At 37.9% G+C, this 18,828-nt stretch overlaps 1 protein-coding gene across 8 annotated transcripts in view; it reads right to left on the reverse strand.

Annotated features, from left to right (window-relative positions):
- dysf (dysferlin, limb girdle muscular dystrophy 2B (autosomal recessive)) overlaps positions 1–18,828 on the reverse strand; it is a 79,070-nt gene that overhangs the window by 22,457 nt on the left and 37,785 nt on the right. For 7 of the 8 annotated variants that reach the window (XM_053476630.1, XM_053477014.1, XM_053476929.1 and 4 more), the window contains 9 exons: positions 18,442–18,623; positions 17,113–17,253; positions 15,765–15,794; positions 12,864–12,899; positions 12,667–12,708; positions 11,051–11,152; positions 10,774–10,935; positions 9,433–9,598; positions 9,274–9,347 (listed from right to left, as the gene is read on the reverse strand). In XM_053476630.1, the coding sequence (XP_053332605.1) occupies positions 9,274–9,347; positions 9,433–9,598; positions 10,774–10,935; positions 11,051–11,152; positions 12,667–12,708; positions 12,864–12,899; positions 15,765–15,794; positions 17,113–17,253; positions 18,442–18,623 (935 nt within the window). Of the gene's footprint in view, positions 1–1,283; positions 1,344–9,273; positions 9,348–9,432; positions 9,599–10,773; positions 10,936–11,050; positions 11,153–12,666; positions 12,709–12,863; positions 12,900–15,764; positions 15,795–17,112; positions 17,254–18,441; positions 18,624–18,828 lie in introns of all 8 variants that reach the window. The other variant, XM_053476844.1, reaches the window with a different exon arrangement.

An 18,828-nucleotide genomic window follows, 5' to 3' on the forward strand; every position in this document is an offset into this window, starting at 1 on the left:
ATCATGCTCACAGGGAGAACATGCGAATTCCACACACAGACCCGAGGCGGGAATCAAACCCCTTGATCCTGAGGGTGCGAGGCCACAGTGCTAACCTCTACACCACCATGCTGCCTGCAATAATATTACATAGTAATAATAATATTCACAGTCCAAAATTAGCATTAAAACAGGGATCCATGTTTATACAGTACTCAGCAACTGAAGCTGTTGATATTTATGGCTCAGTACTACTATTATATAATTTGGGTTGAATTATGTGTTCAACAAAGTTCAGTTTCCTATAAGGTTTAATTTCAACCTGTGCGGTTTTCGTCTGCTGATTGATTATCCTAACCACCTGAAACTCTTTCAGTTACTGCAGCTACAAGTACAACACCCAGTCAACTATACAAATATATATCTTACAGAATACACCTAAGTGCAACCTTTAAACTCTAGCCTCTAGACTGTTATCCTTTCAGTTACTGTAAAAACCTTCTTTTCATAATTAGTACAATTTATGACTGGTGGAGACGGCAGTACTTTGGAGCACCATTCTTTAGACATATTTATTTTACTATATTTATGACTTTATGGCCACAGCTGCCCTGAAGTGGTATCGTAATTGGGAAAATGTTTCTGTTTTTCATACTCTTCTCCCCAAACAAATAATCAACTAAAACCAAACAATTTTATAAATTTCCCACATAAAAAATCACAGAGCCTAAGAGCAGGCTTTCATTCTTTTTAACATTTTCGAATTATTTTATTATATCAGCTGTTTCTGTTTTGCTTGTATTGTTCTTGATTGTATCAAACCTATTCGCTAGTAATTACTGAATCGCATTTAATAATAGGATATTTTACAATATAAGTTGAACACTGCTAAAGTGAGACATGTTTTTGTCACAATTTTTCACATCACAGACACCTTTTATAAAGCTGAACATTTTTCATACCCTGTTCAAATGCAAACAATAAATAAATTGAAAAAAAAAAAGTACAAAGAAAAAGACAGCAAGAATCAAACTTAGGTGTCCCATTTTATCAGTGTTCATCTCATTACAGTTCACTATAACAGTTGCTCCCCGGAATTACTGGACAAAGGACAAAATAGTGTAATCTAAGAAGCAGGCATGCATGTAATCACTGGACATGCACATACATGCAAGGTCACACACATTTACGCATTACGTTGATTGGAAGAAAGAAAGACGAAAAAAAAGAAAAACTAACAGTGGGGGAGAACAGTTGTGAAATAAAACAGGTGTAGCCACAACATATAGATCATACATACGTACATGGAGGCTGGAGCGAGAAGGCGAAATGTTAATAATAGCAGAACTGGTGCCATCAGCAAGCTACAAACCAGAGGCATGGTAATTAGTAGGTTAATACACTGCACATTGTAAAAATTGTCAGAAAAAACACAGTTTCAAGCATCATAGATAAACAGAAATAAAACAGTTTGAAAGTAAAAAAATTGTTACACATATATACAGTAAATCTATCTGGAGTTTTTTTTAGCTCATAGTATATGCAATTAAAATATAATGAAATGATAGCTTTGATAAGATGCATTAGTACTGTTAGATATTTAAGAGTCATATGATAATATGTTCTAAAGCAGAGAGGAGGGTACTCAAAAAATAAGTACATTACAATGAAAAGAAGATGCAAATATAAAAAAAATAATAATAAAAGCCTTTCAAAAGCATTTGCATGTTTATGAAGTTGCTCATTCACTTAACTTAAATAACTGTTTATTCTAGTCAGAGCCATGGTGATCCCCAAGCACTGGATCAGGAGCACTGGAATTGTGTAAGGTGGGAGAATTCACCACCAACGGCATTCCATTGTAGAACATTATGTGCACACACACACACACACACACACACACACACACACACACACACATTCACACCTACGGGCAATTTAGTGTAGTCAATCCATCTACGGTCATGTTTAATAGGAACTAGGAGAAACCGAAAACCCACAGACACAGAGAGGATGTGCAAAAAACCAAACCAGAAAACCCAGCTAAATAGTTTTTTTTGTAATTCACTGTTTTCTACATGAAGTCATTTTAATTTTGTGGAGAACACAATGAATTCCAAAAAAACTACAAATAGTTTTTGGGTCACATATTACAGTACCATTTCTGGGCGGCATGTGGCGTAGTGGTTAGTGCTGCCGTTTCACACCTCCTGGTTGGAGAATTTCAATCTCACCTCTAGTCTGTGTGTGTGAAGCTTGCATGTTCTCCACATGCCTGGTAGGTTTCCTCTAAGAACTCCAGTTTACTCAAACACACCAAAGACATGCAGAGTTTGCTGACTGACATTTCCATAATGTGAGATTGTGTGCAAGTGTGCTTTTGCCATGAAATGGATTGGCCAATATTTCCATATTGCAAACGTGACAACATTTTACAACTTTAAAACAACTATTTTACCTTAAATTAAAGTATGCTTATTTCTGAAAGGGAAAATAATCTCCCTTGGATTACAATATTTCAGAAAACACTAGGTTTTTAGCCCATATAAAGGTCATTATAATATCTGGACCTTTGAATTGCAATTTACTTATGAAGAAAAAGAAGGCTTTGCTACTTAAGAATGGGGCTTCCACATTAATAGTTTAAATTATTGGTTAGATTGTGTCCAGAAATTAAACGTTTACACAAAAATGTAAGTATGATGAGTATGATGATGAACGCATTAACCTTTAACAAGTAATGAAGCTATTATTGTATTTACTGTATGCAAAAGTGTCCATCATAAGGAAACAGAAAATCCTCTTCTGAAATACATAATAGCTGAATAATAAAACCCTGTAAAGGGAATGATGGAAACTTTTAGTGGAAACAACATTAGAGATGCACTACATACTGTAGCATAGCATATACACAATTTTTTAAAAGGGCACGATTCCATTTCAAGTCAATTATTTTGCATTAAATTAACTTATGGCTTGTAGAATTTACAAATATCATACAGGCGTGTAATGCATGTAGATGTATTTGCACTTAAACAGCAAAGGTTGGAGCTGGGGTAAAGGTTTTTTTTTTAGGTTTTAGCTGGGTCATGCATATGAGACAGCTATGAATCATGCTCAGAGATTTTTTACATGCCAGGTTGCCAATAAACACCAACCAAACACAACATTAGCCAAATCAATTAGACTGCATGGTATGCCCTGGAAGCCAATCAGATTGACAGAAATGTTTGCTTGTACCTTCATCCAAAACCATCATTATAACCATTTCAAACTTAAAAGCAGTGTGATGTAGGGAAAACCATTAAAGAAGAACAACACTACAACTGTGGAGTTTTGCCCTAAGATGTTTCTTCCCATGTGCCAATGCAGAATGTTCAACACAGAAACGTTGTCAATTTAAGCTACCCTTATATCACAAAAGTTAAACATGAGGTTTGTGTGGCGACATCAAGAAGTGCTTAAAGGGACTGATATCAGAACCCACATTTAAACAACCAAAGATTAAACAAACAAAGCCTTCTTAGGTCACACAGAGACAATCCAGCACTTGACACTGAGTAAAGAACCAACAACAAGCTAATCAGACAGTCAAAGACAGCCAAGAACATTTTTGCCAAGACTTGAGCCTTGTTCTGGTGTGGTGCTTCAGAGAAGAACATGGGCACAGAGGTCTGTCAGCAAGTGTTTCCTTTTCCCTAGAATCGACCCTAAGCAGGAGGCTTTAGGAGGAGGACAGAATACGATGGAGGAGGGACGGGGAGGGACTTTTCCTGTGGCGCCTGTGGTGAGCAGGCAGAAGTGGGGGAACACAGTTGCCCACGACAACGACTCACCACATCAGAGGCAGGCCTGAACCCTAGCAGCGCCTTGTGCAGCCTAGTGCCAGGACATTATGTATACAATAACAGAGGCAGCTTTACAAGCCACTCAAAGGAACAGCTAATTAGGAACAGGGCCATTCGTTTGCTGTTGTCCTCTAATGTGGGGCAGTTGCATTACAGCACATTATAAAAGTATACTTGGAAAGTATCAATGGACAGGCTCGGTCACCACTCTACTTACAATAGCAAATGCGTCCTCCCTTGCTTAGAAACCTCCTTGAAAAATCCACTAAGGTATGGAAGAACTCCTGTATGCCTATAAGGAAGAATGCCCTGTAGATCGCCAGCAACTGTTATTTCAAAAACCTTCTCCAAGACCCTCTAAGCGGGTACCCACTTTTAGCACCCTTTTCCTGCAGTTTGTTCTTTACCCAAAGTGTAAGAACCAAAGAGCCATAAAGCCACTAAGGATGTGTTAGCTTTCCCCCAAAAGATGTTGCCTTTGGCCTTCATCAAAACCTACACTGAGTGACAAACATGCTCCTTTTTACCAAAATGCAAGGAATATAAGATCCTAGTTTAGGGTACTAAAGTGGAGTCTTTGGGGAAACGATGGGGTTTCAAGTTTCACTTAATGCACTGGGGAGTGTAGCCTAGCTTTCTGCCCCCACAGCCTAAAATACAAGGAATTCACAGATGTGGAAATAATTCTGAGCGCTAAGAGTTTTTGGCCCACTGTAATGGTGTATGCCTGGTATAACTTTGTACATCTAAATTGGTTATATACACGGAGTTGGATATGACCCATTCATCATCAAGCTCTACAAAATAGTCTACTTCTTTATGAGATGTGACAGGCTAGACAGACCAGTCCTGCTATGAGATGTCAATCCAAAACTAAAAAATAATCTACCAAACAAGTCATACATAAAAATATGTGACATGGTATATGCTATTAAATGATATGTGGATATAGACACCGAAAATATATATACCTGGTTTGGCCTACAGGCAAAAACGTTACAGTATAGCTTTCAAGTCAAAGTCTTAAACTTTTCACAACAGAAAAGGCTTCAAACAGCTGCAGAGTGGCACAAAGTCAAATTTGACTTTTTCTTTCCCTTGGTTTTATGTGGGTCTTACATTCAGGCCTAGAATCCCACTAGAATGCCAGGAGCCATGTAAAACTGAAATCCTATGATTCAGCTCAGATTGCTTAAAGTCATTTATTTGACTGACCTGTTAAAATGGAAAGTTCCAGCTCCTGTGCAAAAACCTGAGCTCAACACACATTGTCAAGGACATTGGACTAACATTTAGCCACATGTAAGCTAGCAAGCTTGCACCTGTACGCATAATACACAAAATGCACACAATAATAATAATAATCATGTAAAAGACGTAAGCTGATCATTGAAACATACCATGTAATGTGTCAAGACATACAGCTGCTCAACTTTGCAGTTATCCAATCAGCCAGTTATCCAATCATATGGCAGAAGCACATTGGATAAAATTATGTAGATACAGGTCCAAAGATTTAGTTACTGTTCACATCAAACATCAGCATGGGGACACAGCATGAAAAAGAATTTCTGTGACTTTAACTGTGTCATGGTTGTTTGTACCAGATGGGCTGGTTGGAGTATTTCAAAAACTGATGATTGCCTAGGATTTGCACACAAAACAATATTTGTGCAAACACAGAATGATGTGAAAAACTAAAAACATTTGCTGTTGAGCAAGATCACAGGAGAATGACCAGACCTTGAAAATAACGGGTTAAAACAGCAGAAGACCACTTCAGGTTCCACTCCCATCAGCCAAAAACAGGAATATTAGGAAGTAACATTCACAGAATGACATAAGCTGGATGGTTAAGGACTGGGTAAAGACCAGTTAATTATTTTTCTAACTTTTCAAATGTCCAGTTTTAGGTGAGTCAGTGCCCACAGTTTTGGCTGACAGAAGAAGAAGAACTAAATGTTCTATTCTGCTGTTGTAGACCATCTCTGTCAGTGCTTGATGTTCTGTGCATGCTGAGTTGCTTTTCTACTCACCACAGTTGTGATTATCCATGACTAATCTGGGTAATCTGACTTCTTAATGAGACATTTTCATCCACAAAACTGTTGCTCATTCAAAGTTTTCTTTTGTTTTTCACACCTCACCCTGTATAAACTCTAGATACTGGTGTGTCACATTTTAGAAATACTAGCAATCATGCCAGTCACGGAAACCACACTTTTTGATAAAACATTGCCTAAAGCTTGTGACCTGAATCTGCATGATTGTATGCCCTGCGCTGTTATGACAACTAATTGATTTAGATAACTACCTAAACAAACAGGTGTATAGCTGATCCCTTTAAAGTTAAGGGTGAGTGCAGTATGGGTAATCTGCAGAAAATGCATTCTGGAGAACATCCACCCTAGCATCTGTCTCTTTACTGCTCCCAGAACTTTTCTGATTGACAGAGATGAGAATCATGAGGGGATTTTCACATGGATAGCTGTGGTTGTGGTTCTCATTTTATTTATTCTGACCCGAACAAGCCATTTGATGGCAGTCCTTTGACAAGGCAAGCCAGAAAACAAATGGGAGAAAAATGTTCCTCATACAAATGCAGAGATCTAAAAAACCCATTGTGTTGTCATTGCGAGAGAGCTGAATTCATAGGGGGATATCATGAGGTATTTACTTTGTATTTGGCTAAATACGTACATAAGTATGGTCCTCTTTCATTAAAAGGACTATATTTCAATAAGCAATTCTTGTATCAAATGATTGTGATCTTATACCAGAATGTAAAGCCAGATTGGAAAGTCAATAATGTAAATAAACTACATTCTATAACTGCAAAAATTGCCAATGGAAACAAGCCATCCATTTAATCCAAAATTCATTATGTTTTCACTTATTTATTACAGTGACTAAACAAACAAAAGTGGAAAGATCAAAGCTTAGAAATGGAAACAATTTTCCAATTTCATAACTTCTCGATTATTTTTCATGAGGTGATTATGTTTCGGTGTGGGGGTAGAGTTTTCATCCTGTAGTTATGGTACTGTAGGCACTTGATAAACGCTATAGTAGGCTTTATTAATAGCTAGTATCTTCTAATGGACACTATAGAAGGCTGTATTAAAATCTGTGGACCTGGGTTATAAAAGCATTAATTAACTAAATGGTATCTACCATTTCATCATGTGCTTCCAGAAACTTATTGACAACTTCCTATTTCATTTGCTGACTGTAGAAAAACAATCCCCCCCCCCCCCCCCTTCAACCATTGATAAAGGCACTGTCAAGGGCATTCTGCACCAAGCACACCTGAGCCATGCTATCCAACTTATATTTATGTAATCTCTCTCTCTCTCTCTACCTAAGCAGTGATCTGGGCATGTTTATACCTGACTGTCAGCAAAGCAAGGTCATATGTTTCCCTTTGACTACGAAACAAAATTGAGAAAAAGCTCACACATGCTCCTACCCTTGGTCTCCTTTATGTTCTTAGTGGCCTTTTTTTGAGATTGTCAGGCTGGTGCCAAAACCCATGAGTTGCTCACAGACTGAGACAGAATGTCTCCTTACCCAAGTGGCCTAGTTGTGCAGAAGTGGTGCTGGTGTATGAACATCAGGCTTTCCTTGGCCTGCAGCCTCAGCATCAAGAGCTTATTCCCCAAATTCTCCAAATGGTGCTTCAAATTTTACAGCTTCTGCAAGCACTCACTGAGACCTGACCCACAGCCAGAGAAGGTAAACAAATGGCTGGTGTTGGAGCAGTTTGTCCTTTGTCTTCCAGATGATACCCAATGGGTATACAAACCCCTTTGTCACAAACCCAATATTTAAGTTAAAACCATCCACCTGGCTGATGACCAGATGTATAGTTTGTCTCACCCAGACAACTTGCATGCGGTCCTACGCACATGAGAAATCCTAGTGACAAAGTACTAAAGGGGTTATACACCAGGCCTTATGGACCAAAGCCAGATTCCAGACAAGACAGTGGAAAGGGGATGAGATGTACTGCTGGGGTGTATTTACCATGAGCTAAACACACATTCTTTGATGCCACTGAAAGAATTGAAACACAGGCTACAAAAATCATATAGCAAAGGTGGCACACAGTCCCCAACTTTTTCACTCAGTAATTTTGGGAACAGATTTGGTTCAGTTAGCAACAGAATTACACCACAGCTACTCAGCAGTTTTCTGGTAGCCCTTTTTGCTCTGGCAATAGAGAGAGAGATGATTGACAGGAAGAGAGATGAGTTGGACCAGTGTTGTACAAAAACACAAATCCCACTTGAAGTCCATCTCTCACCATCCCAAAAAGTAGAGGTTGCCAATTTTCTTTCCAAGCCTTATTGCTTGATTAAAGAAAAGAGGTTTAGGAAAAAACTGGGGTAACTGCTATAGTTAGGAATAATGCAGAAGTTGCATGGTGCCTGGAACAAGTCCAATGCACATGTACCGTGATGTATGGGGTGGTCAGTTTCTGCATGGACTTCTGGGAAATGAATATATTTTAAAATTGTGATGTTGGGCCAGCGACTTGTTTTGACAAGATCCTGGATCAGCTAAATGCAGCTTCTTTGTATTTGACTTTGTATGAGATCTTGATTAAGTGTCTTGTGCAGACTTTAAATTGTATACACAACTTATTATTGCATATAAACTAAAAAAAATTTTCTTTTGAACCATGAACTCTAAGTTTCACAATTTCATCTGCCTTACTTTTTAAATTTCATTTGCTTTTATGTTACATCGTATTACATCGTTTGTAAAAAAAAAAAAAAAAACACTGTCTGCTACTTTATCCCATATTTTGCTGTATAAAAAATGGGCAGGTAATTTTAATAATGTGAATGTGCCATCTAGAAAACCAGCAAAGTACCTGCATAATGTGATTAAATATACAGAACACTCACTAAAATGCTATTTGTCTGTCATGCCCAGGCAAAGGACTCGCCAGTCATCAAAACACATTTCTTTTTTAAGCGGGGTGCGGTCAATGTTAGCAATGAGCCATAGGTTCCGTTGTTAAGAAATTACCCCTAGACTCTGTGTTTAAGGGTGTGTTCTGTATATAACATCTCATAAGATCATAGCTCGCTTAGTGTAAGTGTCCAAAGGGAACCTAGAGAAACCCAAACTACATGACCCTAGAACCACCAAACAGCAGCCAAAAGAATTACACTTATAAAAAGACTTACATAATCAAACAAATGATGTATACTGTATGTCTGCCCCACTTACAGTAAGTAAGCCTTTGGGTTAATGCTTTTTCTAGAAAACCTTAAACCGACTTGACAATGATGACTTAAACTATATAAAATATAAACCCAAGCTTCTCAAGTAATGACCCATTGTTTGTTTGATCTGTTTGAAAATCGTAGACTTATTAGTGTTTCTGTGAGACCCGTTATTAAAGATGTTACTACGTAGATAAAAAAGAAACTACCTGTCCAAGAAGTAGAGGTTCCTTGTCATCAATGTCAATTAGTACATCATCTCTTGGTGTGTGAGGAATGGTTTCTGTGCAGGAAAAATGAGTAAGGCCATTTTTCATTATATTTGTTTTCGGTAGCCAACAGAATTCAAAATTTCTCTTTATTCTCACCCAGCTCCTCTTCTGTGGGCTCTTCCTCGTGGTTGTCAGGCAGGCAGCGGTATTCCTCCAGAGAACGGATGGTGCATTGGCCCACCACTGGTTTCCTGCCAAACTGCCGGTTGTCAATTACCTTGATAACCAGTGGAGGCATGTAGAGTTCCTCCCTGGGCAGCCGCTGGGTATGGAAAAGGTCAGAGAATGTCACATGACAAGATAAATGTCTAGGAGTAGGACCTTGATAATCTTAAACGTTTTGACAATCAGAAATGGATGGTGCTGAAAACCGTCATTGAAAGATTGACATGCGAAATAAAGGGTGGAAAAAGGGTCACAAAGACTTTGACACAGGATGGAGTCCTGACTGCGGCTCAGTGCATATTTTTTAAGGACAGTATTGTTGTTTTCTCCCTTTCACTTATGATTAGAGAGGGGCTCATCTCACTGCCACAACATTCGGTGCAACTAACCAAAGGAATGATGACATGGTGAGTGTCTGTCTCATGCTTGGCATAGAGCTGTCTATAACTGACAGTGAACTGTCAACATTTCCAGCCAGTATTTGTTCCACACAAAGCCTTTCACCGTAAGATGAGACTTCATGCATGCTCCAGACCGTTTAGAGTTAGGTAATTACAGGTTGGACTGGCTTGATACAGCAGATACTTGCTGTGGCAGTGACTGCAGCAAAGTGATCCAAAAAGCACAATGCCAGTAGAATGAAACCTATGTCAAGGCTAATGATATTGCTGATCTATACTGCTAAATCTGCAAGTTTAAGAAAAAGTCACACAAATTCTCTATTCCTTGAAAAAATAATTACAAGAGATTAAGGTGCTTGTGTTGTTTTTGTAGTAGTTATCATGTCCATGATATAGTTTGTTGACAGTAAATACTAATTTATCAAAACATGTGAGGGACATATTTTTATTGGTCAATATATAAAAATCAATATGGTCTCTCAACACCACTAAAATGCTCTCAAGAAGGTTAAAAATTATTTTATATATACTATATAGACACACATCTACAGTGAGGTTTTGCAAGTTCTCTTACTTAGATATTTTAGTTTTTTTTTTTTTTATAAATCTGCAAAAATGTCAACAACTCTGTTTTTCTGTCAATATCTGGTGCTGTGTGTACATTAATGAGGAAAAAAATGTACTTAAATGATCTAAGCAAATGGCTGCAATATAACAAAGTGAAAAATTTAAGGGGGCCTGAATACTTTCCATACCCACTGTGCGTATATACTGTATATATATATATATATATATATATATATATATATATATATATATACTGCTTTCTTTAAACTGAGATGTGACGAATAAGATTAAGCCTGAAATGTACCACATCAATGAAGAGCGTGTTGATGTCAAAGTTGGGATTTTTCTTCGTGTTGCGGATGACACAGGACTGCACCATGCAACCTCCAACCTCGACCTGCAAGCTGGGAGATGTCACACTGGCCAGCTGGTAGCTCTTCAGGTTGCGTACTCCCCATGCAAGGATCTAAATTGTCATAAAATGAAAGTCATATTCTTTGTGACGAATGCTGGGTAAGCTGCAGCTCAATTCCATATTGGTAACTCAGCTTCTCAGTTCTCTACACCTGGATTGGACTAACCTCAATAGCAGTCCGCTCGAGGACAGGTTTGATGCCATGTGGCACAATGAAGACATTTGGCTCTCTCTGGGGAGGCGGGTGCGGCAAATCTGAGTCTTCTGGCTACCAATCAAAAACAAAACAGAACTTGATGGACCCATGTAGAATATCTAGCACAGCAGCAAGTCACTATGCTAAACAGATGCACAAATTGTCAATTTTGCTTTGCATGCCTTAATATTGCACTTTGTTTATATATGACCATATCTAAAACACAGTAGCTGTGTCACACTTATGGGGGTTGAAACTACACTATACATTCACCCTTGGAGATGTGTGTCAAAAGACATGATGACTTCCAGATTGCAGAGGAACTCACTTATGTTAAATATTACAGTAGCTGTGGTTAGCTGACATGGAAAAAAAAATTAAATCATGATTGTTAGCAGAATTGTACTGCTGCCTTTGGTGGAAGTGTTAAATCCAGCGCCACTGTTAAATACAATCGCATATTGTTTTAAAACACTGCTATATTCTTTACATCTTTAATAGTACAAATTAAAGATGTAAAGTTTGAAGGTCATTATTTTGACGTACAAAAGACTGCATTTAAATTTTCCCAACCCAATAATAAGAAAATTGCTTCCCAACACTGATCCCAAATTCATTCCAGAACCAGAAAAAAAGGCTTCAGTTAAAAGTATGCTATAAACAAGTGTTGTATTAAATGATGCACCATCTCAAAATAGTGGGAAATCACATTATTTTCTGGGAACTAATCTAAATTGCCTACAACACAATAACTTGTTTCGATGTTACGCCAAGGGTAATGAAGACAAAGTAAATCTTGTAGTAAAATGAAAAGACAAAAAAGTGGAAGCTTCATATATTATTATGAGAAAATGATCCGGCATATTTCAATGGCACTGTTTACTTGCTGTCTTGTGTGTTTTTTTCATGCATTACTAACATTCCCCAACAGTGGTGTTACCTAATAGCTCTCTTAGCCCCTAACCTAGTGAACCAATATAAAGAGACACTTATTAATGGAGACTTCTAAGCATTTCTGCAAGTTGAGATGAGCTGAAAGCACTCTGCATTTTCTCATTTACACAATCACTAACTTAACTAGTCCTGCTGTTTTATTTCATACTGAACACATTAAAGAACAGTAAATCTCTGCAATATATTTTATGGGAAAGTAAATAAACCTGAACCACAGCATGGTCTAGATGTATGAAACTGGTAATTGTAAGTATAAAAATAATTGTGAAATAAGCATAGAATTTCAAGGCTACCCCAAGAGTTATTTGGATGAAAATGAAAAATATAGGCTATGATTCATTTATATAAACCTATATAGGCACTCTAAAGATTTTTCAAGGAGGATTGAAAAAAAAATGCACTTGAAACTAAGCATCATTCCATCATTGCAGTAAGTGCTTCATCATTGTGGTTTGAGGAAATGAGCTTGAGAACAAGCTTTAGGATGATATATAATTGGGATTGTGGTGATGGTAAAATTTTAGCTCACCAACAAGGCTGTGTGTGTGTGTGTGTGTGCGTGCGTGCGTGCGTGCGTGCGTGCGTGCGTGCGTGCGTGCGTGTTTGTGTGTGTGTGTGTGTGAATTCTTTACCCATTGCTGCAAACTCTCGGTGAAGGCGGCAGAAAATACAAGCTTGAGGACAAAGTAAAACAAGAGAAAGAACAGAAAATGAAAAATAAATGAAAGGAAGCCATCCAGACATCCAATGAAAAATAAAAAACAATATTAAACGTGAAGTAGCAATCCAGCTATGGGCAGTTTTTATAACTAGAATAGGCATTGCTTACCTCATCCATAATATGAGAATGGTGGATAAGGTCGCCCTGGGAAGAAAAAATAAATGAATAATTGAAAATATAATAAATTTTTTTTAAAACAAAACAATGGTGAGACAGTCAGTTGCCAGTGTGTCCATGAGCATGTTTTTTATTATATTTTTTGCTTTTTTCATTAAAAACAAATCAATTAATTAATAAAAAAAAATTGGCAAATCGCTTTTTGTATCTGCCAGTCTCTGGGACCCTCTTGTGGTATAAAAAGAATAGAAAAAACAATTAACAACAAACTAAGAAACATTACTAATGTCAGATAATAATGAAGAAGCTAATAATGAAGAAGCATCCCATCTATGTGGACAGGAAATAGCAGAAGAGGATAAACTGAACAAAATACATGCTAATTAAGCAGATTTAGTCAGTTTGGACTAAAATATTAGTCACTAGATGGCTAAAAATAGAACAAAATTTTAAGCTAACACATGGTACATGAGTTATCTGAATTCATTATAATGCACTTGTTTAGGTAATTAATTCCTAATATAGTTTTTGTTTGGCTATTTTTCTTTGTATTGGTAAACTATTCTTTTCCCTGTCCAAGATAATTACACCATGTTCCAAATTATTATGCAAATAATATCTTTCCCTGATTTTCATAATTAGTCATTGCAAATGACATTCAGTATAATTTTCAAGTCATCAACCATTAGGGTATAATTTGAATTTTATTGAACAAACCTTCTAATGATAACAATAATTATTTAAATACTAAAAAACTAAAAATGCACTGTTCTAAATTATTATGCACAACAGATTTAAAACATTTTATTAGGTCTAAAGAACTGGAAATGGGCTTTCGTTGAATTTACAGCATTAGGAGGTCATATTTACTGAAATCAAAAAACTATTTCAATCAAAAACATCCTAACAGGGTATGTTACATCTTAACATAGGACCCCTTCTTTGATATCATCTTCACAATTTTTGCATCCATTAAACTTGTGAGTTTTTGGACAGTTTCTGCTTGAATTTCTTGCAGGATGTCATAATAGCCTCCCAGAGCTGCTGTTTTGATGCGAACCACCTCCCACCCTCATATCTTTTGCTTGAGGATTCTCCAATGGTTTTAAATAGGGTTGAGGTCAGGGGAGGATGATGGCCACACCATTACTTTCCCCATCTTTTATTCCCATAGCAGCCAATGACACAAAGGTATTCTTTGCAGCATAAGATGGTGCATTGGCGTGCATGAAGATGATTTTGCTATGGAAGGCACGGTTCTTTTTTTTGTACCATGGATGAAAGTGGTCAGGCAATATAGAGGTCATTTTCACACCTTGAGGGACCCTAAAGGGACCTACTGTACGAGCTCTCTTCCCATGATTCTGGCCAAAAACATGACTCCGGCACCTCCATGACGTCGCAGCCTTGTTGGGACATGGTGGCCATCCACCAACCATCCATCCATCTGGACCATCCAGGGTTGCACGACACTCATTAGTAAACAAGACTGTTTAAAAACTTGTCTTCATGTATGCCTGGGCCCACTGCAACCGTTTCTGCTTGTGAGCATTGATTAGGGGTGGGCGAATAGTAGGTTTATGCACAACTGCAAGCCTTTAAAGGGTCCTACACCTTGAGGTTCGCTCTCCAGAGGCAGACTCCAGAGGCACCAGCAGCTTCAAATACCAGTTTACTGCCTGGCATGGCATTTCAGCAGCTGCTCTCTTAATCCGATGAATTTGTCTTGCAGAAATCTTCCTCATTCTGCCTCTATCTGCACGATCCTGTGTGTGCTCTGAATCAGCCACAAATGTCTTCACAGTACGATGATCACGCTTAAATTTTCATGAAATATCTAATGTTTTTATACCTTGTCCAAGGCATTGCACTATTTGATGCTTTTCGGCAGCAGAGAGATCCTTTTTCTTTCCCATATTGCAAATGTGGAACAACCTACTTCAGTACTTTTCCTTCAATTGGGCTTAACTAATTATCACAGGTGTCTGAGATTTATTTCAGTGATCGAAAGAGCCCTGAGACACAATACCATACATGAGTTTAAATTAAAAACTAAACATTTAATGTTTATGACACTTAAATCCAATTTGCATAATAATTTGGAACGCGGTATACTATAATTATTGTGTATAACATTTAACTGTGGGTGGAGAATGCCTGAGTAATGTAAATTGCCATATATGGTCGGAACAAATGTTCAGAAACAAGCATGTATGTACATCTTGTTGGGGAACAAATGTGCCCGTATGGAATATTTGACAGTTTTTATCTTGTTTTTTTCTTGAAAACTGAAACTGAAACAGTTTAGAAGTAGACACAACGGCAAATTAATGTGTGATACATGCGAGTGCGCACGCGCGCATGTGCATGCGCGTGTGTGTGTGTGTGTGTGCGTGCGAGTCTGCGCGAGCGTTTGTGTGTGTGTGTGTGTGTGCATGCTTTCTTGGGTGGCCTGGCCTTTAAGTATGCATAGGAATTCAATTTCCTTCTGATTATGCCGTTGTAACTGGTGCCAGGTGGGCATGTTGGGTGGAGCCTCTGGCACACTTAACCACACAATGGTATCTCTAGTCATTTTTATGGCATTCTTCAATACACAGACATGGTACTTTGGCTGATCCAAGAGCAGAGGGAAGAAACCCCCACACATCTATAACAGTCTGTTAAACACGTTCAGGAGTGATACAAGACCAGATAAATGAGTCCAGGTACAGTGGAGTTCATATCACTTAGGAGCAGCCCTATCCAATTACTCTGTCATGCTTGCCTTGGAAAACAGTAAGGGCCTGTGTTGAAGAATATAGAAGAAAAAAAAATGTGCGTGTGCGATGTATGGGCGTGTGTTTGTGCGTGTGTGTGGTGTATGGGCAAGAAATCTAAAACACCACTAACCTCTTGACCAGGGATGTGATGAATTGCAGGCTGTGATAGAGAGATAGATAAATATACAGATAAATAGATAGATACCATTAGTGGCGGACCACACATTTAATGTCTCAAATGAAAGCAGTGACATCATGGGATATTATTAAATTAGGCTTTGGCCACTGGGATTTTAGCCTGTTCACATGTGAACAAGCGCTCATCAAAAAGCACACAATGTTCTCCTGGGACCTAGGCGCCCTCCTTATGTCTATGCACACACAGATATACACACAATTTCCTAACATGGACACAATGCACTCTATTCAGAGGAAAAACCACAATGTGGTAAAAAAAACCAAGACCTCCCGTAAATGAATTAAATGGTTTTGTCTGGACAATATTAAAACACAAAACAGTACACATCTGGACACGTGCTTGTACTCAAGTTATAGTGCAAGTGTCTTGACTCACTTCCCTTTTTTTTTACGCAAGTCGAATTGAACCTTTGACATATGTTCACATGTGCAACACCAGTGTGTGACCCATGCAGCCTACAGCAGCTCTGACTTGATTTTATTTATCTGTGTATATAAATGTTTATATTGATTCAAGAGCTTTTTACATGACAGAAGTATCTCTGCTCCGCCTCTATTTCTCAACTTTACAAATGAACAGTCAAAATTCATTTTCCTGATCAGCTGTTCATACAGCAGTTGAAAAAGAGAACATCCTAGCTTATTTTTTTGCTTTTGGTGCTTCTGCTTCTGAAGCAGCCACATTTGTCAACCAAAAGTTGGCCAGAGCTGATGCTTCTTAATGTGGAAGTGGAACGTCAAGTACACTGGCAATGGTTTCTGATGCTTAAGCTCTTATTTCAAGGTTGAGAGCTTATTTCAAAAAGTGCCATTATAACTCCAAATTTAAACTGTACTAACTAGTGCATACCACCAGTTTTAAAAGCACTCCTGAAAGGATACAAATATACTAGATAACACAGTTAACATACTAAGTCTGTATTGTTAATAAATAGATTCATATATACAAATTTAGCTGCAAAGAAAAAATACAGGCCAAGCTGATAAAGTAGAAAAAATTAATTAGTTATTGATAAGGCTCTGGATAAGAACATCTACCAAATGCCTAAATGTAAATGTATCCCCCCCCCCCCAAATTTTCTCCCTAATTTAGTTATGTCCAATTCCTAGGGGGCTTCCACATTAAGGCTACTACTACCACTTAGCCGGGAGGGCCGAAGACTATCACGCGTTTCCTTATCCTGATCATATCCTGATCATATCTTAAGTACATCTGCCAGGTTTGGACACAATCATGGGGGTTATGGGATTCAGTCTAAATACAGTTACAGATATCTTACCTTATCTCTGCGGATCAGCTCAAATGAAGCAAGTAGTTCCCCAGCTGCTTTGCTACCTTTAACGATGGGATACCATGCCAGACGAGGAGAGGACACCAAAGAGGGCTTGCATATGCTGCGGCCCATGAACTCATCTGCCCCCTACAGGAGAGGTCACAGGACAAATGCCGTTACATAAATGATAACAACATTGTTTCATATATCATATTATCTGGTTCAGAAATATATATTACACTAAAGTTAATACTCATCGTTGATGGTTACAGAGTTTTTAGAAATAGTGAAAAGGTTAAAGCTAAAAAATAAGCTGATCAGCTTTATTGTAATCAGTGATGATATTATTTCAGGTTGAAGCCCACGTACATGTCCGCATGTCTTTCTGTATGGCTGAACTCTCTGCCTAACTTATTAATACAAAGAAATAAAATGTTTAAATTTTCTTACGCCTTGTTTACACTAAGTTGTACTTTAGCTGTCAGCCAGATACACTGCCTGCTTAAAGTGGATTATTAAATCACTGTCCTTAACATCACTTTTACTAAACATTTTTATTTAACCGGCCAAACCTCTCACTTTACCTCCCGAACGACCCGTGTTTTATTTTACAGTGGTGCTTCACAATTACTGCTTAAATGAGCAGTTATGAGACAAACTGGTTTTTAACCTTCCGCAAAAAGAATAAACATACAATGATCTGTCCATGCATATTTGAAGATTACCTTTCCAAAAGTTACATACCTTGTTTTGGAGCAAATCATGCTGTGTTACGCATTTGTTTGTGTTTCGTGAGGATTTGGGCACTTTGTAGGAGCGTTGTGGTCCTTTCTGTGTTCTTCATACTCTACAGTATTTACAATAAATTATCCCCTTGATTATCTCTGTTGAGTGACACGTATAGCTACGCCCAGCACAAGGGCCAAGCGCTGTACTCATCCGAAAAATGATGACTGCTCTGAGTCCCTCCTACTTAATGTTTTGATTTTATTTATTGCGCAGATTTATCTGCAGGCAAATACCAGAGGACTAGCAAAAAATCCTTAAATTCTGTCTAGTCAGTTTTGTGTGGTTCTGAAACAAAATGGGCTGGATAGACATACAGACAGACATCCATTTCGTCTGTTTTCATTTCAACACTATTATGTTTCCTTATCTCACAGTGAGTTTTCTTTAACACTTGCAAGCCTGCCTCCTGACATCTACCCAGAAGTATGAGATTACCTCCTACTGTATCCCATGCTTTGATTTTTGAAGCACCTCGTTTGCACCAATATAAACACATTTACAGATATGTAAATATAGGCACATGTATATGTTCACACACAAACTCACATAAGTGTCTTGATCGTAGAGTTCCACCACAATGTTTGGCGGGCTTTTCTCTGTCACTTTGGGATCTCCGAATATCTCCACTTCATAAAAGATAAGAGTCTGATCCCAGGTGGGATTGAGCGTGTTCCTTATGGTCACTGTCTTCTGGCTCTGGTGCAGAAATGACACAATGGCATAGGGGTCTGCAAAAAAAAAAAAAGACAAAATTCAACATCAAACACAGCAGATAACTTAGTAAAAAAAAATGCTAAAACGTGATATATAGTAAAAGATGTTTTTAAATCCTTGAGAGTCAACATTAAACTTATGATCTCTAAAACAGAGCATTGCAAATCAGATTAAACCATTGAATTATAGCATAAGGACATTTCGGCAGTAAATTCCATT

The sequence above is a fragment of the Clarias gariepinus genome, chromosome 1 (assembly GCF_024256425.1).
Source record: "Clarias gariepinus isolate MV-2021 ecotype Netherlands chromosome 1, CGAR_prim_01v2, whole genome shotgun sequence".
NCBI lineage: Eukaryota > Metazoa > Chordata > Actinopteri > Siluriformes > Clariidae > Clarias > Clarias gariepinus.